The 22,119-nt window shown below is 42.6% G+C and overlaps 1 protein-coding gene across 1 annotated transcript in view; it reads right to left on the bottom strand.

Moving 5' to 3' along the window:
- The window catches only part of FAM171B (family with sequence similarity 171 member B), a 50,942-nt gene extending 28,823 nt beyond the window's left edge, over positions 1–22,119 (bottom strand). Inside the window, exon 1 of the mRNA XM_081312728.1 lies at positions 21,777–22,119. Within this exon, the coding sequence (XP_081168854.1) occupies positions 21,777–21,987 (211 nt within the window). The 5' untranslated portion in view covers positions 21,988–22,119. The remainder of the gene's footprint in view (positions 1–21,776) is intronic.

Below are 22,119 nucleotides of genomic sequence, written 5' to 3'. Positions count from 1 at the left end.
GTTCTAAATAAACCACAATTGGTGTAATGGTAAAGTACAACGCTTTATATTCAAATGTGTTTTATGTGTTGTACGTGTGACAGAAAGAAAACTGACTCATCTGAGCTGTGATGCTGGAGAAGGCTCCTGTGTTATTTGTTGGACAGCAAAAATGACTAACTAACAAGTACTGGAGAGTATAATACCAGAGGTGTTACTGGAAAGTAAAATCACAAAACTGCTCATTTATTTTGGCCCTGCCATGCATGGGAATTCACTTATGTTTGGAAGAATTAGCAGTAAAAGGAAGAATACAGTGGCAGGACACCATCAAAGATGACACCAGCTCTAGAGCATAGACATAGAGCAACTCAAAGTAGTGCAAGATTGGAAGATGTGGGGAGACCTGACCCACAGAATGACACAACTGAATGGATGATCTTCTTCTTCTTCTTCTTCTTCTTCTTCTTCTTCTTCTTCTTCTTCTTCTTCTTCTTCTTCTTCTTCTTCTTCTTCTTCTTCTTCTTCTTTCTTCTTTCTTCTTTCTTCTTTCTTCTTCTTCCTTCTTCTTCCTTCTTCCTCCTCCTCCTCTTCTTCTCTTTCTTCCTCAGGTGCATCTATCTATCTATCTGGTGACATCCATTTTAAGTAATTGTGACTAAAACAAAGTGTTTATCTGTAGAAGCAGCAGCAAATAAATGTATTCCAGTTCTTTCAAGTCTGAACACATCTCTTGGATCAGTATGATCCACATGCTATTTGTGCAGGCTTTTGTAGATGTACAGGTAGTTCTCATTTTCTGTTGCTGAACAAGACAATTGTTAAGTGAGTTTTGTCCCATTTTACAACCTTTCTTGATACAATTGTTAAGTGAATCACTGCAGTTGTTAAACTAGTAACAAGCAATTAAATTAGAATCTGGCTTCCCCAATGAGTTTGCTTGTCAAAAGGTCACAAAAGGTGATCACATGACCCTGGGACACTGCAACCGTCATAAATACGAGTCAGTTGCCAAACGTCCGAACCTTGATCACGTGACCATGGGGCGATGCTGCAATGTTCGTAAGAAAAATGGTCAGAAATGGTCAGAAATCACTTTTTTCAGTGCTCTTGTAACTTCAAACAGCCACTAAATAAATGGTTGTAAGTCGAGGATCACTTGTATAAGAGACAAATCTGATGAAACAAAGAAGCTTCTGAGCAATATGCTGAAAGTAAATGTCAAAGGTTGATAAAATTGGATTGTTTTAATGCCCATCTCCTCTTTTGTCTGCACCAGTGTCTGCCAACCTTGGTGGCTTGAAATGTGTGGACTTCAACTCCCAGAATTCCCCAGCCAACATTGCAAAAATTTGCAGAAAGCAAGAGGAGCTGAGTATGCAGCAACTAGGAAACAAACATGACAATGCTGGAACCACAACTATTTCTTACAGTTATTTGCTATAACTAAGTACAAAATACACATTTTGGAAAATCATTTAAAGCTGAAGGTGATTAAAAAAATACACAAATGTATGCACATTATCTCAGGAAATAGTTGTTTCCATGGCAAAGCTGAGATTCTCTACATATCTCTTATTTTATTTTCAAATAGTCACATTCCAAATTCAGAACTCTGAGAAATAAGAACAGATTTGTTTCGAACGCTAAAACTCAGGTGAACTTATAGTCTTGATATAAACTCCAACCTTGCTGATTTCTCAGTCTCAACCCCCACTTAGACTGCTTTATCAACTGCATAATGCTAGGGATAGTGATTTTGTTGTTGTTAGTGCTACGCTATCAAGATTCATAAATCTTTTAAAGAGCACTCTTCCTATCGCTATTCCACTTCTTATAGCTATTAATTGTGTCTGCAAACGAGAATAATTTCATTTGTCCGGCCGCCCTGTTCAGGGTGACTCGCTCCCTCCTAAATCAGGAGGTGAGGGAGGATCCCTTGCAGGGTCGTGCCGAGGAGTTTAACCAGCATCTGTCGGACAAAATCGCTCGGATTCGGACCGGTCTGGACTCTGACTGGGCAGAGTCTGGCGATCAGGACACGGGCGGTCTTGTCGATACCACCTGGGATGAGTTTGATTCTGTGACTCCGGAGGAAGTGGACAGGATCATGGGGAGGCTGAGCACCACCACATGTTTACTGGACCCGTGCCCTTCCTGGCTGGTCTATGCAGCCCGGGAGAGGACACGCAGCTGGTTCCAGGCAGTTATATCGGCTTCTTTGGGTGAGGGTAGCTTCCCCGCCGTCTTGAAAGAGGCGGTGGTGAGGCCTCTCCTCAAGAAGCCTGCCTTGGACCCAGCTGTATTGAACAACTTTCGTCCTGTCTCCAACCTTCGCTTTCTTGCGAAGGTTGTTGAGAGTGTGGTGGCGCATCAGCTCCCTCTGGTCCTGGATGAAGCGGATTATCTAGACCCGTACCAATCGGGTTTCAGGCCCGGGCACAGCACGGAGACGGCATTGGTCGCGCTGGTGAATGATCTCTGGAGGGCTCGGGACAGGGGATATTCCTCTGTTCTAGTCCTATTAGACCTCTCGGCGGCTTTCGATACCATCGACCATGGTATCTTGCTGCGGCGTCTCAGGGGACTGGGAGTGGGAGGCACAGTTTTACAGTGGTTCTCCTCCTATCTCCAGGGACGTTCGCAGTCGGTGTTGGCAGGAGGGCAGAGGTCGACCGCGAGGTCTCTCGTTTGTGGAGTTCCTCAGGGGTCGGTCCTCTCGCCTCTCCTGTTCAACATCTACATGAAACCGCTGGGTGAGATCATTCGTGGTTTTGGAGTTGGGTATCATCAGTACGCGGATGATACCCAACTTTTCCTTTCGACCCCAAACCACCCCAGTGATGCCCTCAACGTGATGTCCCGTTGCCTGGAGGCGGTTCGGGTCTGGATGGGGAGGAACAGACTTCAACTCAACCCCGACAAGACTGAGTGGCTTTGCATATCTTCATCCCGGGTCTATTCGGACATTCCACCTCTTGCTATGGGGGGTGAACTATTACCCCCCGTAGATAGGGCTCGCAACTTGGGAGTCCTCCTAGATTCACGGCTCACCTTGGAAGACCATATAGGAGCTGTGACTAGGGGGGCTTTCGCCCAGGTTCGCCTGGTGCGCCAGTTGCGGCCCTATCTTAGCTGGGATGATTTATGCACGGTCACTCATGCGCTCGTGGCCTCTCGTCTGGACTACTGCAACGCTCTCTACATGGGGCTGCCCTTGAGGACCACCCGGAAGCTCCAACTGGTACAGAATGCAGCCGCGAGAGTTGTGTTGGGAGTCTCCCGATACTCCCACGTTACACCTTTGCTCCGTGAGCTGCATTGGTTGCCAGTTGCCTTCCGGGTGAGATTCAAGGTACTGGTAATGGTGTTCAAAGCCCTTCATGGCATGGGGCCGGAGTACCTTAGGGAACATCTGCTGCCGGCATCAAGCTCCCTGCGCCCTGTGCGTTCCCACAGAGAGGGCCTCCTCAGGGTGCCACCGATCAGAGAATGTCGATTGGTGGCGCCCAGGGGGAGATCCTTCTCTGTGGGCGCTCCGGAGCTGTGGAATCAGTTGCCGGTAGAGCTCCGGATGGCGTCCGATCTTCGCTCCTTTCGTCGCGATCTCAAGACGTTTTTGTTTGTACAAGCCGGCCTAGCCTGATGGGGATTGGTGGGGTTTTTATTTTTTTGTATTCTTAATTTTATTTTTGGGGTTTTATAATTTTATTAATTGTTTTAACTTGGGCAATTATTTAATCTCTTTTTAATGTTTGTACTTTGTATTTGACTTTTGCCCTGTGAACCGCCCTGAGTCCTCAGGGAGAAGGGCGGTATATAAATATTATTAAATTAAATTAAATTAAATTAAATTTTTTCCTCTATGGGCAAGTGATTTCACTGTTTCTTTTATTTATATGTGTGTGCATCAGGCATGCAAACATTATGTATTGCCTCCACATCCTACTGTGCTACCATTTTTGGATGTTAGTGGTGGTGGTATAGTGCTAGAAACGGAATGCCACAGTTGGGAATATTAACAAAAATATAGTTGGACTATATAACCTTGTGCCAAAATGAAGCACAAGGATAATTTATCAATTTTTGCTAATCCAATGATTTAATTCCTAACAGTCTTTATATAACCCAAATGATACCTGTATGCAGTGGTGGGATTCAATTATGGGAACAACCGGTTCTCTGTGTGGATGCCGCCTCCGGAAGTCCATTCTGGGCCTGGGCAATAAAAAATTAGCTACCGTTTCTGCCGAAGTGGTGCGAACCGGCTGAATCCCACCACTGCCTGTATCAACAGATGAAAGGATTGAAATTTATGTTACGCTATAAGTCTTAAAGGGATTTTTTAAATAAAAATGATGTACTGTTGATTTGTTATCAGAGAAATGGTCTAGATTAGAAAGTACAAGGCAATTCAAATTCATATTAGAAATGTCAACAATAATTAGGTAAATTTTATCATGCTTGATATGTGAAAAAGCTAGAAAATTTTGGATTCAAATATATTCACTGGTTCAGAGGACTTTAAAGATTACGGTAATATACAGTTGGGATCAAAGATTTTTCCTTTGGGATTGATGGAGAACCAGTTGGAAAAAAGGCCTTGGAAGAGGTCTATACAAATATCAACGAAAAGAAACTCAATAGTCTGGAAAGTATCATACAATATCTGTAAATCCACAAATAAGCACGCGCACGCACACACACGCACACACAAACCCTGCTTAGGACCATCCAATACAGACTACAGCCATGGAGACGCCAGATGTTCAAGTTATGCTATAAATACGATGGGGAGACCAGTAAGCCATAGCATCACTTTCTGCTCCAGATAAAGAGGACTCAAAGCACAACAGCATTAACTCACCAAGACTATCTGCTCTTCAGAGTAATCCAGACAAGACACACAAACCATGCAGCTAACACTTATTGTAAGTGTATAGTAGCAGAATCCTGTAAGTTTGCAAATATTTCTCCCCTGGTTTACTTTTCCTTTCCAATATCGCCTTTCCTTCTGTGGGCTGCCATTCCTCTTGCATGCAGTTGTCCAGGCTGTGGCTCTCCCTCCTGTCTCCTCCTGTCATTCTCACATCCATTACAGACACATCCAGCCAAGGAGTAAAATTTATGTGATCATCACAAGCATCATCTGTAAATCTGCAATTCCTAAATGGTGTGCTGCAGTATCCTGGAATGCTGTGGCAAATTCACAGGATTTCCACAGGGTATTTTAACTTTGAACCTAACTATTTAATAGATGCAACTGTTAGATATTTAGATATTTTTTATTTTTATTTATGTAATTTATATGGCCTCCCATCTGAAGCAAGTGACTTCACAAAACTAAACAATACAGTTCTTTTGGCCTAGGCACACAATTAAAAAATTATGTCACCAAGGAAACCAAGAAAGTTTAGGAACTTTTGAGGTAGACAACTGAATTAAACGTCTTAATAATTATGATCATCATAATTAAAAAACAGGACCCACTTTCAGCATTTTATCATTCAGCGTATTTTTTAGAAACCTCTGTACATCATCCTAGTGACCAAGAGAAGCTACTTTCTGAAGCAACAATAGTACAAAGATGTGGATAGCTAGCACAGAAGGAAAATAAAAACCCAAATAAACTCATTTCCAGAACTCAGAAAAAATTACTATCAGCAAGATGTTACACTTGAATAATTTAATTTCCTCCTACTAAAATCCCTACAACAGGGGTTCCCAACTGGGGTGCTTGCACCTCCTGGGGGTGCGAGATGATATTCCAGGGGGTGCAAAAACTTGAGTTTTCAAAATTATAGTGTATATTGCATAATTCGTTGCCGTTATTTTGAATTTTTGTAAGGGGTACGAGAATATATCAGAAGCGTTCTAGGAGTGCAGGGTATAGAAAAGGTTGGGAGCCGCTGCCCTATAATTTCAGATTCATTTGAAATTACAATAAAAAAAATACCCTGAACACCTCTTTGTAAAAGCTAAAATGTCCAAATGGCATGTACTATTTAGTTGAATGGATTTCTGTCTGAAGAATATCACATTTTCTTCAACCAAGCGTTAGATTAGGATTCTTTGTAAAAATAAGCCATGAACTACAACAGTTATAATCACAATTCATACAGAAAAAAAACTGGACAGCTCTCCACCAACCTTTTGACACCCTTTCATTAGTTACATGCATGTAACTTACACAATACCTGGCATTCTTAGGGATTTGGCATAATGATGGGATCAATCGACTTTTCATTCTGCTAATGCTTGTAGAGGGCACATAGAGAATGGCCTTAAAGGTCAGCAAGAAAAGCTGTTAACAAAGAAGTGTTCAGATAAGCAGGGCTTAAGCCCTCTCCAGGAAATTAATTTGAGAAAAGCTCTCAGACAAGGCCTCTCTACCTAGTTCACACAAAGATAAAGTGAAGAAAAAGAGACTCATTTGAACTTGCAAGATTCAGTTACTATCTAGCTAGTAGTCCTGACCTATGTAGGATTGGCTTGTAGCTAGAGCTGTCAATGCTTCAGTGTGCAATGTCAGGCTGCTCTTGTGAGAGGAGAAGCAGCCACACCTTACTAGCTGTTCAAACTCAGAATTAATCCAACTCACATGGCTATAATTGAAAGATTTGAACTAGCAGTGGTAGGACAGCATGGACCAATGATTTAGAACAGGCTCCTTCTTCTAGCCATGGCTTTTATCTTAAAGGTAGCAAACAAGGAAATAAATACATGTTGTTGTCATTAGTTGTGAAGTCGTGTCCGACCCATCGCGACCCCACGGACAACCTTCCTCCAGGCCTTCCTATCCTCTACCATCTTCTGGAGTCCATTTAGGCTCACGCCTACTGCTTCAGTGACTCCATCCAGCCACCTCATTTTCTGTCATCCCCTTCTTCTCTTGCCCTCAACCTTTCCCAGCATTAGGCTCTTCTCCAGTGAGTCCTTCCTTCTCATGCAAAGAAATAACATATAACATATACTATATAGATAATTTTTAATCCAAGAGATACATTTGGGGGAAAATGATGTTTGACAGTAAATCCGTTCAAGCTCTAAGATTCCTATCACCATCCTGCACTATGAAAGAATTCCATGCACTACTTTCGAATCTTTCAGAGCTGGTTGAAATGTTTCTGGTTCTGATAACTATAAATACATGACTCCCCCCCCCCCCCGAACCAAACAATTGCCATAAAGGTGCCAATTTAAAAAGTCGCTTGGGTGACCAGACCACCTGTCAATTTTGAAGCAATAAAAATACAATCTCCAGATAGAGCTTACCAACAGTTTTCCGTGTGGTGTGACACACCACAGGGAATGTGATGTTAAGCAGCCATAATTTTACTGTAGAAAAACAGAAGGCAAGGCACTGCTCAGGAACAGTTAGGTATGAAATACAGAAGGAGATAAAAACGGCTTCAGCTTCTCCGAGAGAAATTTATATGAAAAAGAACTTAGCAGATATAACTGGTTCATACGCATACGTGTGCACACGCTGCAACCTAAGTACCGTATTTTCAATTCAGTGTCACAACTTCTGTTGCACTGGTGCCAAGGCAGGGACAGATTACCATACACAACTCCTTTTTAAATTCCCTTTTTATAACCCTGTAATCCCTCAATTTGGGGTAGGGTCACCATCTTAAAGTTACTATTTATAATCAGAGATAACTACAGAATCTAATGTATTTAAATATGTGCCATTACTTGGCATCCTTCTTTTCTGCTTCAAGATAATGTATCAAACACCTGCTGTCAAATTAATTCAGGCACTGCTCATGAAACTTAAAAGCTAAATACATGTTAATAAATAATATATATGTGATAAAATATTTAGAAGGCAAAGTTGATATTTACATGAAGGCAAGCTAATTTGTGGAAAGTGGGTTTTTTCAACTTTGTCCATTGAATTTTTCATAGAAAAGTAATCAATAGAGGCAAATATGAGGACAAAGAACTAACAAGCCCAGTGAGCTAAGATAAATCATTAATCTTATACAATCCTTATAGAATCAATTCTCTTACAAAAGAATTTAAGAGAAAATGTATCATATGCCGAGTCATTACTTTCAAATACCTCAAATTATAATGAAGAAACGTGGACTAATATGTATTATTTCAACAAAAAGATCAATTTCTATAGAATAACTCCACATAAATAATCAAATCACGAATGTCCATGCAATTAAAAAGCAGGAAATATTCAATTCTTATATCAGCTTTCCTAAACTATCTAAATGGTTGGCCCTACATATACCATCATACCAACTTGAATGCCCAACGGGGATTGAGTATTATATAAGTTGCTATCCAATAAAAGCTAGTGAGACCAGCTACATGTTAAATTTCGACTAAGGACACCTGGGTTCAAATCCTTCCATTATTCATGAAATTTATTATTTTTATTATTTGTTATTACTATTCATTTATTATTCCCTTATTCTAAATTTTGCATACTGAGACTGATAAACTTTGGCCATGACATTTTCCCTTTGTTCTTAAAATGTAAAGCAATCTCCTATTCTACAGGATCAATTCTCAAGACTAATCTCTTGAGCCTGAATATGGTGAAGAAATATAGTGCCTCTAGTAAAACCATGGTTAAGGCAAGGAAACAAGTACAAACAAAAGAGTTATACATCCTCTTTCTCATTACTGTATATAAACACAGATGTATTCTGATATTTGGTATAATAATAGATTTGTTCACATACAGAATTCCTGTGTAAATCATTCTTTTCTTATACTTTTTATTGGAAAATTTTTTTAGATGAGTAAAAGAAAATGGAAAAAATATAAAACAGAAGGAAAAGGAAAAAGATGAAAGAAAATGCAGAAAAGAAAAAAAAGAAAGAAAAAGATCCTATAAAACCAGGGGTGTCAAACTGCCGGCCCACGGGCCGGATGCATCACGCAGAAGCCGCACCCACCCCGTTGCCGGCAATGGCAAAACAGTCCTGATACGTTGTGCAACATAATGTGACGTCGCGAGTTTGACATGTCTACTATAAAGAAAGGACGACTTCCAGTCTTCTTTACAGTAGTCATGAGCAACTTTTATTTTCTCTCCTCCTCTTTTAGCTTTCATACGCTTTTCTTCTCTTCCTATATTCAATCCTTTTTAATTAAGAAAAGCAAAAATCACCCAAGACATTTTAACTATTTTCAGGAAGAAAAGTCATATAAGATTTTCAACATTTACAAAAGTACTTATTTTACCCCTGATCAAACAAAACAATTTTGTGTTCTTTCCTTGTAAAGTATCTTCCAATAGAAGCTTCTTTGGGTGGAATTAACTTAGTGTTGAATTCTATAACTTGATCTCTTGTCATCTTCCAGACCGAGGGCATAGATATTTTGCTTGAAACATGTTTGTGCCGGTTCTGTCCACCCTGTTTTTGTATCCACATCTTCCCCTTCTCATCCCATACACTGTTAGAACATTGATCCTCTTCGTAGTGCCTTCCCAAGATTGTTCCAAAATTCTCTTGGTCTCCAATGAACTTCTTCTTCTCTTGAGTCCAATGATGGCACTTCAAGGCCTTCATGTATTTCTCAGGTTATTATTGTTTGGGATCTCACAATTTTTCTTACATTTGCTTTCCATTCTTTTCTTGAAGCATTCATGACTTGTATACTACACGTTCTATGATATATATTTAAATACATAATTATTATACCTAAATTCTTTTATCAGAATTTGTGTCCTCACATCCTATTTTAAAAGGTTCTTGATCAGTTATTTTTATTTCCATAAAAATTACTTCCCTTTTACTTTTCTGAATAGCCTTTCAGAATAAGAAGTGACACGTTTATAAACATTATTCTTGCGATAAAACAATTTCATGCATAATTTTTACCAGTGTATTCATTTATTTCACCTCTACTGGGATTCTTCTGGATTTCTTGTCTCTTTCCAAATATATATATATATTTTCAAGCTAAAATTTTGTGGCACTAGTTTCAGATTATCTTCAAGTATTCCCCTATTCCACCATAGTCCCTCATCCTGAATCTCATGCAAACCAAATAAAAATCCAAGATGGTTTATAAGCTGAGCAAATTTTGAAGTGTTTATATCTGTTTTATGACTACTCACTGTAAAATATTTGATGTCATTGTTTTAAACATGGTAAACAATTAGATTTCATTCCTGTTTTATCTATGTTTCTCTGATTTTAAGAAAAACAATAAATTTCCCATTATTTAAAATGGCAATTAGTTGGCTGAAATCCCATGTAACAGAATTTTCATTATTTTCTCTGGAACAGTAAGGTGCAAATTTCAGAAACTATGTAGCTCAGCTATGGAGCAATAAATCAGTCTGTTCTTGGTCTGTCAGTTTCACATTCAGGCCATAATAAATTCAGTTTTAGTAGCATACTGAATTTTTAAAAAGCCTCACAAAATATTTGCAATTATTTCCATGACATTTTCCATAATACGTTTTAAATCCTCACTTATTATTTAACTATTGAATAATAAGCTGTTCCTCGCTTATTATTCAGCTATTGAAGCACTAACTGAATTGGAAAATTCAGAGGAATACACAAGCTAAATCATAACTATGCTATGGTCTACCTATTATCAGATAAATGCAAATAAGCTCAGGTTGCATAAAAATGTGGATCAAAATTATCTCCCACTCTTAATCTTATTAAAAAACCCAGGTTCGTTTAGTCATATCACTTTATCTTTCACATGGATGCTGCTTAACCCATTATAAAATCACATCTCCATAAAGAATAATGTATTCTTGACTCTCTCACTGGAAAGAAATTCAAGCTACACTGAATTAACATGATGATGCTTAAGACATAAATGATAAGCTGCTAATTTCAAGTAGTCCTGATCCAAACATTAAAAATAAGGCTTCATATAAGAATAATTATGAAACACTATGGTTGAAGGTACAAAGGGATTTAAATAATTGGAAAAAATTACAATTATCCTTATTGGGAAGAATTGCCGTTGTTAAAATGAATGTTCTGCCAAAGCTTCTCTTTTTGTTTCAAATGATACCTATATTGAAAAAGGATGCCAACCTTGATCAATGGCAGAAGGGTATTAATAAATTTATTTGGGCGGGTAAAAAACCAAGAGTTAAACTTAAGATTTTACAAGATGCTAGGGAAAGAGGTGGACTTAAGGCGCCAAATTTGAAATTGTATTATGATGCGGTTGCCTTGACGTGGGTTAGTGATTGGCTTAATATAACTAATAAGAGAATATTTCATCTTGAGGGTTGGGATTTGGTATATGGATGGCATGCATATTTGCTTTATGACAAGAAGGTGGATAGGGCTTTTAAATCTCATATTCTTAGAAGTGCCTTGTTGCGTGTCTGGAAAAAGTATTATTATAAGTTAAATTATAAAATACCGATTTGGGGAATTCCTGGACACGCGATAGAGGGCGTATCTATGGGAGTGAGTTTGGATATGGTTTCCTATAAGGAATTACTTAGATTGGAAGGGAATGATTGGCAACTTAAATCATTAGAGGAGTTAAGACAAGAAAATATAAGCTACTCTTGGTTTCAATATACCCAATTGAAAGCTAGGTGGAAGTTAGATCAAAAGGTTGGCATCACAATTACAGATCAAAATTTAGTAAAACAAATTAGAGACTTAAATTGTGCACATATAAAGAGGATACCGTATATACTTGAGTATAAGCCGACTCGAGTATAAGCCGAGACCCCTAATTTTACCCCAAAAAACTGAAAAAAAGTTATTGACTCGAGTATAAGCCGAGGCTGGGAAATGCAGCAGCTGGAGGCTGGATCCCCCGAAAGACGTCTCTGCTGAGATGAGAGAACGGGGTGGCAAGCCGCCGAGAGAATGGGGCGGCCTGCTGTTCTCTCGGTGCAGCACGGCAGAGGCTGGATCTCGCGAAAGAAGTCTCTGCTGAGAGAATGGGCGGCAAGCCTCCACCACCCCATTCTCTCAGCGGAGCGCTCCACTGCCCCATTCTCTCGGCAGCTTGCCACCCCGTTCTCTCATCTCAGCAGAGACGTCTTTCGGGAGATCCAGCCTCTGCCGTGCTGCACCGAGAAAACAGCAAGCCACCCCATTCTCTCGGCGGAGCGCTCCACTGCCCCATTCTCTTGGCAGCTTGCCACCCCGTTCTCTCATCTCAGCAGAGACGTCTTTCAGGAGATCCAGCCTCTGCCGTGCTGCACCGAGAAAACAGCAAGCCACCCCATTCTCTCGGCAGCTTGCCACCCCGTTCTCTCATCTCAGCAGAGACGTCTTTCGGGAGATCCAGCCTCTGCCGTGCTGCACCGAGAAAACAGCAAGCCACCCCATTCTCTCGGCAGCTTGCCACCCCGTTCTCTCATCTCAGCAGAGACGTCTTTCGGGAGATCCAGCCTCTGCCGTGCTGCACCGAGAAAACAGCAAGCCGCCCCATTCTCTTGGCAGCTTGCCACCCCGTTCTCTCATCTCAGCAGAGACGTCTTTCGGGAGATCCAGCCTCTGCCGTGCTGCACCGAGAAAACAGCAAGCCGCCCCATTCTCTCGGCGGAGCGCTCCACTGCCCCATTCTCTCGGCGGCTTGCCACCCTGTTCTCTCATATCGGTGGAGAATTCTTTCGGGGGATCCAGCCTCTGTCACCCCCTTCTCTCAGCTGGGCAGCTGAGAGAAGGGGGCGACAGAGGCTGGATCCCCCAAAAGAAGTCTTCGCCGCTGAGAGAATGGGCGGCAAGCTTCCCCGCCCCATACTTCGCGGAGCGCTCCAACGCCTCGTTCTCTCATCTCAGCGGAGACTTGTTTCGGGGGATCCAGCCTCTGTCACCCCCTTCTCTCAGCTGGGCAGCTGAGAGAAGGGGGCGACAGAGGCTGGATCCCCCGAAAGAAGTCTTCGCCGCTGAGAGAATGGGCGGCAAGCTTCCCCGTCCCATACTTCGCGGAGCGCTCCAACGCCTCGTTCTCTCGTCTCAGCGGAGACTTCTTTCGGGGGATCCAGCCTCTGTCACCCCCTTCTCTCAGCTGGGCAGCTGAGAGAAGGGGGTGACAGAGGCTGGATCCCCCGAAAGAAGTCTTCGCCGCTGAGAGAATGGGCGGCAAGCTTCCCCGCCCCATACTTCGCGGAGCGCTCCAACGCCTCGTTCTCTCGTCTCAGCGGAGACTTCTTTCAGGGGATCCAGCCTCTGTCATCCCCTTCTCTCAGCTGGGCAGCTGAGAGAAGGGGGCAACAGAGGCTGGATCCCCCGAAAGAAGTCTTCACCGCTGAGAGAATGGGCGGCAAGCTTCCCCGCCCCATACTTCGCGGAGCGCTCCACTGCCCCATTCTCTCGGCGGCTTACCACCCTGTTCTCTCATCTCGGTGGAGAATTCTTTCGGGGGATCCAGCCTCTGTCACCCCCTTCTCTCAGCTGGGCAGCTGAGAGAAAGGGGCGGCAGAAGCTGCATCCCCCGAAAGAAGTCTTCGCCGAGAAAATCTCAGCGCCCATTTTCTCGGCGAAGACTTCTTTCGGGGGATGCAGCTTCTGCCGCCCCTTTCTCTCAGCTGCCCGGGCAGCTGAGAGAAAGGGGCGGCAGAAGCTGCATCCCCCGAAAGAAGTCTTCGCCGAGAAAATCTCAGCGCCTATTTTCTCGGCGAAGACTTCTTTCGGGGGATGCAGCTTCTGCCGCCCCTTTCTCTCAGCTGCCCGGGCAGCTGAGAGAAGGGGGCGGCAGAGGCTGGATCCCCTGAAAGAAGTCTTCGCCGAGAAAATGGGTGGCAAGCTTCCACCGCCCCATTCTCTCAGCGGAGGCTTGCAGAGGTGGCGGCGGAGCTGCACGCGCAGCTCTCCAAACCGCCGCAGCCCGTTTGGAGAGCTGCTGCCTTCGTCCATGTTTGATGAAAGCAGCAGCTCTCCAAACTGGGGGGTGGAAGTTCTTTTTTTTTGTTCACTGGAGTATAAGCCAAAGTGGATTTTTCAGCCCAAAAAGTGGGCTGAAAAATTCGGCTTATACTCAAGTATATACGGTATATAATGTTTTAATTGAATTGGACTTGGAAACAGAATTAGTTAAAGATTGTATGATAAAGTGGGCACAAAATATTCAGCAACCAATTGCGCTGGATACTTGGGAGATAATTTGGGTCAGAAATGTTAAATTTACTCAGGCTCAAAACTTAAGAGAAAATTTTTATAAAATGTTTTATAGATGGCATTTGAATCCCAAGAAGTTGTCTAACATGTATCCTAACTTGCAGTCTAAATGTTGGAGATGTGGTAGTTTAGAAGCCACCTATTTTCATATGTGGTGGACTTGTAGAAATATAAAAGCTTTTTGGATTAAAATTTGGTGGAACATTCAAAAGATTTTTAAGAGGAAGATAAAGTTTTCTCCGCAATTGTTTTTATTGGGTATTGTTGTAGATTGTGATGTTAAAGAAACTAATTTGATGTTGAATATGATAACAGCAGCACGGTTACTGGTGGGACAATATTGGAAGGATAGTTTGCCTACTATAGAAGAATGGGTGTTTAAAGTTTCGAATCTTGCAGAAATGTCTAAGATTTCTGCTTATTTGAAAGATCATTCACAGGAAAGATATATTTCAGTTTGGAGGAGATGGATAGATTATATTCAGAATAAATATGGGACTAAAAAGTTCCATTTAGCTTATGAGTAGATTTTAGAGGGATATTGTTATCTTAGTGTTAGTACTTTGTATGTATCTATGTTAAAGGGGAGTTAAAGCACATTATGAATTTGCTTAATTGTACATTATGGATAATTCTTATTTAGAATATGATTATTATAATATAATCCTGTATTTAGCTCTGTGAAGTGGGGGGGAAGTGGGGTGGGGGGATTTGGGGATATATTGTAAAATTTTGTTTCTGTAAAACTCTTTAATAAAAAAATAAGGCTTCATAATACAACTATGAGTATCAATGGTTTCATAACACAACGTAGGAGAATCTGCAAAGCAAGATTCATTTCAGAATCTTCTTATGGCATATATATATATATATATATATATATATATATATATATATATATATATATATATATATATATATATATATATATATATATGGAAGTGTGCTCTCCAAATATAGATTTTTATCAGAAGAGAGATAAGATTCAAATCAACCTTTGCGGCGAAGATCCAAACTTGAACTTCTAAGATATACTTACTTTTAAGACATGTTCAATATTACTTACAAACTAAAGACCACTTTTAAGCGGCATACAGAATATACTGCAAAGCCACCACTTATCCTTAAAAGGATAACACAAAATGATATAACATTTGAAGATTTAAGAGAAAAGGAGTCAGCAAAGTACACTCTGATTAGGAAGGGGAAAAACCCCCACCTTTCTTTATCATTAAAAATTATAGGCAATGTCACAAGCCAACACTTCTTTTGTAAATTAAACCATAAATTAAACCACCAAAGATGCAGTCACAGATCACTACAGGGAGTGCAGAATTATTAGGCAAATGAGTATTTTGACCACATCATCCTCTTTATGCATGTTGTCTTACTCCAAGCTGTATAGGCTCGAAAGCCTACTACCAATTAAGCATATTAGGTGATGTGCATCTCTGTAATGAGAAGGGGTGTGGTCTAATGACATCAACACCCTGTATCAGGTGTGCATAATTATTAGGCAACTTCCTTTCCTTTGGCAAAATGGGTCAAAGAAGGACTTGACAGGCTCAGAAAAGTCAAAAATAGTGAGATATCTTGCAGAGGGATGCAGCACTCTTAAAATTGCAAAGCTTCTGAAGCGTGATCATCGAACAATCAAGCGTTTCATTCAAAATAGTCAACAGGGTCGCAAGAAGCGTGTGGAGAAACCAAGGCGCAAAATAACTGCCCATGAACTGAGAAAAGTCAAGCGTGCAGCTGCCAAGATGCCACTTGCCACCAGTTTGGCCATATTTCAGAGCTGCAACATCACTGGAGTGCCCAAAAGCACAAGGTGTGCAATACTCAGAGACATGGCCAAGGTAAGAAAGGCTGAAAGACGACCACCACTGAACAAGACACACAAGCTGAAACGTCAAGACTGGGCCAAGAAATATCTCAAGACTGATTTTTCTAAGGTTTTATGGACTGATGAAATGAGAGTGAGTCTTGATGGGCCAGATGGATGGGCCCGTGGCTGGATTGGTAAAGGGCAGAGAGCTCCAGTCCGACTCAGACGCCAGCAAGGTGGAGGTGGAGTACTGGTTTGGGCTGGTATCATCAAAGATGAGCTTGTGGGGCCTTTTCGGGTTGAGGATGGAGTCAAGCTCAACTCCCAGTCCTACTGCCAGTTTCTGGAAGACACCTTCTTCAAGCAGTGGTACAGGAAGAAGTCTGCATCCTTCAAGAAAAACATGATTTTCATGCAGGACAATGCTCCATCACACGCGTCCAAGTACTCCACAGCGTGGCTGGCAAGAAAGGGTATAAAAGAAGGAAATCTAATGACATGGCCTCCTTGTTCACCTGATCTGAACCCCATTGAGAACCTGTGGTCCATCATCAAATGTGAGATTTACAAGGAGGGAAAACAGTACACCTCTCTGAACAGTGTCTGGGAGGCTGTGGTTGCTGCTGCACGCAATGTTGATGGTGAACAGATCAAAACACTGACAGAATCCATGGATGGCAGGCTTTTGAGTGTCCTTGCAAAGAAAGGTGGCTATATTGGTCACTGATTTGTTTTTGTTATGTTTTTGAATGTCAGAAATGTATATTTGTGAATGTTGAGATGTTATATTGGTTTCACTAGTAAAAATAAATAATTGAAATGGGTATATATTTGTTTTTTGTTAAGTTGCCTAATAATTATGCACAGTAATAGTCACCTGCACACACAGATATCCCCCTAAAATAGCTATAACTAAAAACAAACTAAAAACTACTTCCAAAAATATTCAGCTTTGATATTAATGAGTTTTTTGGGTTCATTGAGAACATGGTTGTTGTTCAATAATAAAATTAATCCTCACAAATACAACTTGCCTACTAATTCTGCACTCCCTGTAGATATCTACACTCCTGGCTGGATGTGTCATAGATGACATTATTTGAACCAATTCCCAATGAAAGCAGAAAATGGAGTTGCTCAACAGCACATTCGAACACTAGCATTTGCACTAATGTAGAAGTGTAAATGACATCTAGATATATACTGAATACATATGTGCACCTACACAGACAAAATGCAAAAAAAAAATAAAATAAATCCAAAACTCTCTTCTGCTTAAATTTTGGTCCCCGGGCCTTACAGATCACAGACATCTTGTACAAGTAAGAATAAAATATTTTCCTTTCTGTGATTACAGGGTAATTGTGAAAGACAATCAAGTGGCCATATGCCAAAGGAGCTGCTTTCGTATTCGCTTTAAAGTAGAACTGCAGCTGCTCTCCTGGAGCAATTAAATCGCATAGTGGGGAAGGAAGAGCAACTGGAGGGCTAATTCACACCTCCCAGGAGGCAAGGAAGCCGCTTCATTAAGCACACAATGGTCAAGACCTTTCCCCGGCAGCGCAATCCATAAATAACAAGTGACACCATGTGTCTAGCCTAATCCCCTGAGAAAAGGGGAGTCTGCCAGACTTAAAGGAAAAGCTAAGGCATCAAAGGGAAGGCACCTCAACTGCTGTTGTTGTTGTTAGTTGCGAAGTCGTGTCCGACCCATCGCGACCCTATGGACAATGTTCCTCCAGGCTTTCCTGTCCTCTACCATCTTCTGGAGTCCATTTAAGCTCACGCCTACTGCTTCAGTGACTCCATCCAGCCACCTCATTCTCTGTCGTCCCCTTCTTCTATTGCCCTCAATCTTTCCCAGCATTAGGCTCTTCTCCAGTGAGTCCTTCCTCCTCATTAGGTGGCCAAAGTATTTGAGTTTTAGCTTCAGGATCTGGCCTTCTAAAGAGCAGTCAGGGTTGATCTCCTCTAGGACTGACCGGTTTGATCGCCTTGCAGTCCAAGGGACTCGCAGGAGTCTTCTCCAGCACCAGAGTTCAAAGGCCTCAATTCTTTTGCGCTCAGCCTTTCTTATGGTCCAACTTTCACTGCCATACATTGCAACTGGGAAGACCATAGCCTTGACTATACGCACTTTTGTTGACAGGGTGATGTCTCTGCTTTTTAGTGTGCTGTCTAGATTTGCCATGGCTTTCCTACCGAGGAGCAAGCGTCTTTTAATTTCTTGACTACAGTCCCCATCTGCAGTGATCTTAGAGCCCAGGAAAATAAAATCTGTCACTACCTCCATTTCTTCCCCATCTATTTGCCAGGAATTGAGAGGGCCGGATGCCATGATCTTGGTTTTCTTAATGTTTAGTTTCAACCCAACTTTTGCACTCTCCTTCTTCACTCGCAACAAGACTCTTCAGTTCCTCTTCACTTTCTGCCATTAGAGTGGTATCATCTGCATATCTTAGGTTGTTGATATTTCTTCCAGCAATCTTAATTCCAACTTTTGATTCATCTAGCCCTGCCTTTCTCATGATGTGCTCTGCATATAAGTTAAATAGGCAAGGCGACAGTATACAGCCTTGCCGGACTCCTTTCCCAATTTGGAACCAATCAGTGGTTCCGTGTCCAGTTCTCACTGTTGCTTCTTGGCCCGCATATAGGTTTCTCAAGAGACAAATAAGATGTTCTGGTACTCCCATCTCTTTAAGAACTTGCCACAGTTTGTTATGATCCACACAATCAAAGGCTTTAGCATAGTCAATGAAGCAGAAGTAGATGTTTTTCTGGAACTCTCTAGCTTTCTCCATGATCCAGCGTATGTTGGCTATTTGATCTCTAGTTCCTCTGCCTCTTCGAAATCCTGCCTGTACTTCTGGTAGTTCTCGATCCACATACTGCTGGAGTCTAGCTTGTAGGATTTTAAGCATAACTTTACTAGCATGAGAAATGAGTGCAATGGTGCGATAGTTTGAACATTCTTTGGCACTGCCTTTCTTTGGAATTGGAATGTAAACTGATCTTTTCCAATCCTGTGGCCACTGTTGAGTTTTCCAAATTTGCTGGCAAATTGAGTGTAGCACTTTTACTGCATCGTCTTTTAAGATTTTGAATAGCTCAGCTGGAATACTGTCACCTCCACTAGCTTTGTTGTTGCTCAGCTTTTCTAAGGCCCACTTCACTTCACATTCTAGGATGTCTGGCTCGAGGTCAGTGACCACCTCATTGTGATTATCAGGGACGTTAAGCTCATTCTTGTATAGTTCTTCTGTGTAATTTTGCCATCTCTTCTTAATCTCTTCTGCCTCTGTTAGGTCCCTGCCATTTTGGTCCTTTATCATGCCCATTTTTGCATTGAACGTTCCCTTCATCTCTCCAATTTTCTTGAAAAGATCTCTGGTCCTCCCTATTCTATTGTTTTCTTCTATTTCTTTGCACTGTTCATTTAAGAAGGCATTCTTATCTCTTCTAGCTATTCTCTGGAATTCTGCATTCAATTGGGCGTATCTTTCTTTTTCTCCCTTGCCTTTTGCTTCCCTCCTTTCCTCAGCTATTTGCAAAGCTTCCTCAGACAGCCATTTTGCTTTCTTGCATTTCTTTTTCTTTGGGATGGTTTTGGTTGCTACCTCTTGTACAATGTTGCGAACCTCTGTCCATAGTTCTTCAGGCACCCTGTCTATCAGATCTAATTCCTTAAATCTATTTGTCACCTCTACTGTATATTCAACGGGGATATGATTTAATTCATACCTGACTGGCCTGGTGCTTTTCCCAACTTTCTTCAGTTTAAGCCTAAACTTTGCAACAAGAAGCTCATGGTCTGAGCCACAGTCAGCTCCTGGTCTTGTTTTTACTGACTGTATAGAGCTTCTCCATCTTTGGCTGCAGAGCATATAGTCAATCTGATTTCTGTGTTGACCGTCTGGTGATGTCCATGTGTAGAGCCGTCTCTTGGGTTGTTGGAAAAGAGTGTTTGCTATGACCATCGTATTCTCTTGACAAAATTCTATCAGCCTGTGCCCTGCTTCATTTTGTACTCCAAGGCCAAACTTGCCTGTTATTCCGGTTATCTTTTGGCTTCCTACTTTAGCATTCCAATCCCCCATGATGATAAGGACATCATTTTTTGGTGTTAGTTCTATAAGGTGCTGTAGGGCTTCATAGAACCGATCAATTTCAACTGCTACCTGGGGAAAAATCCTTGGGGATTTTTTTTTTAAAAAATCAACGTGCTACTAAAATTGAATGAATTTATTATAGCCCCCCCCCAATGTGAAACTTAACAGGCCAGGAACAGACCCGATTTGTTGATCCACAGCCGAGCTACATACTGTGGTTTCCGAAATTTGCAGGTTACCGTTCCAGGGAGAAAAATAATGAAAATCCTGTTATATGATATAGGAATATAGCCAGCCGTACCAACAGGCTGAAAAATAGCTTTGATCTGTGGGCTGTTAGGCTTTTAAATGGGACATAATCTTATGCAGAATTGACTTGGGAGGCCGGTGTGTGGTGTAGTAGTTGGTTCACATAGTGTGGTGGGCCGGAGGGTTTGTTGTCACTGTGTGTTGGGGGGGAGAGAGCAGGGGGGGAGGCTCAGCTAATCTCAATGTACACATGTTGTACTTTGACAATAAAGGATTATTATTATTATTATTATTATTATTATTATTATTATTATTATTATTATTATTATTATTATTATTATTATTATTATTATTATGACTCAGGCACAAATTGAGGGGATGGAAGCAAGCTAAAAGGAGGGGAGGGTTTAACCTAGAAGAAATAAAAGTTAAGGTGGTGGAGAAAGAAGAGGCAGATCACATTCTCCAGACAGAGAGCATTGGGGACCAGAGGAGGTTTATGCTACTACACCAGGGGTAGGCAACCTCGGCTCTTTTATGACTCGTGGACTTCAACTCCCAGAATTCCTGAGTCAGCAGAGCTGACTCAGGAATTCTGGGAGTTGAAGTCCACGAGTCATAAAAGAGCCGAGGTTGCCTACCCCTGTACTAACACCATTACAATCCTCCCACGGGAGGAAGCCAACCTCATTTCCCTACAGAGGGGAAACCAACCTTTCGCCCTCCCCCCCCCGCCTCATTAACCATCGAGGAACCTTTTGATGAAGATCGCTCTTCTCGAGCTCGATTGCTTTTCTTTTTTTTTTCTTTTTAACCGAGGTGGGGGAAAGAAATAATCCATTCTAGCATCCTGGCTTTTACCCGTCCACCTGAAGGCGAGTCAAGTGAGACGGCTCCGATTGCCAAAAGCGAGGGAGAAAAGGACGCGACGGGGAAAGGCAGCGGGGAGGGAGGGAGGGGGGGGCGAAGTGGCCGCCAAGTGGGTGAGAAAACAAGGAGGCCGTTTACATCATTGCTGGGGGGGGAGGGAGGCGGCCAAGAGCATGTCGGCGCAGCGGGCCCGCCCGAGGAACGACTAGATGCTCTCTTCCTCCAGGGCGAGCCCTCCCGGGTCCAGCCTTCCAAGCGCCAGGCAGAAATCCGCCATCCCCAGAGGAAAGCCAGCCAAGTCCTACTGCAGGCGGAGCGGGGAGTGGGGGGGAAGGAAAAAAAAGGAGGAAAAAAAAAGGAAGCGCGAAGTGCTCCACGCCGAGGAATAAAATGAAGAGAGAAGGACGGACGGAAGGAAGCCGATGCAAAGGAAAGGGGATGGCTGGTTCTCCGGGTGACTGAAAGCAGGGAGGAGAGGCATCCCTCGCAACCAACCAACCAACCAACCAACCAACCTACCTACCTACCTACACACACACACACACACAGGCGTCGAAAGGTGCCAGGGGACGCCGAGGATGCCGTTCAAAGCCCGGCGTTTGGGTCGCCGGCAGAAACCCTTTGCAAATCGAGGGCACCTACCCGGAGCAGCCATGGAGGAAGAGGGTGTCGACAAGCCGGCTCGCTGCTGTTGCTGTTGCTGCTGCTGCTGAGGCCGCCTGGTGAAGCCGACGGCGCCGGTGGCGGCTGCTGCGGAGCCCGGGCGGCTCTTCAGCAACAAGAAGAGGAAAAACGACGCGGCGGCCAATCCCAGCAGCGTGGAGGCCGGCGGACGCCCGCGAATCCCAGGCATGGCGACCAGCCGGAAGGCAGCGGAGGCATATTGCGGGCGAGGAAAGAGCGGCCAAACGGCGGGAGCGCAGACCTCCCCGGCCGGCCGCAGCTCAGCCGCTGCGACGCGAAGGAGAAGCTCCTGACTCCCCGG

This window comes from Vipera berus (assembly GCF_964194415.1).
Source record: "Vipera berus genome assembly, chromosome: 1".
Classification (NCBI taxonomy): domain Eukaryota; kingdom Metazoa; phylum Chordata; class Lepidosauria; order Squamata; family Viperidae; genus Vipera; species Vipera berus.
The sequence above is the reverse complement of the archived record's forward strand: the minus strand, read 5'-3'. Positions and strand labels throughout refer to the sequence as shown.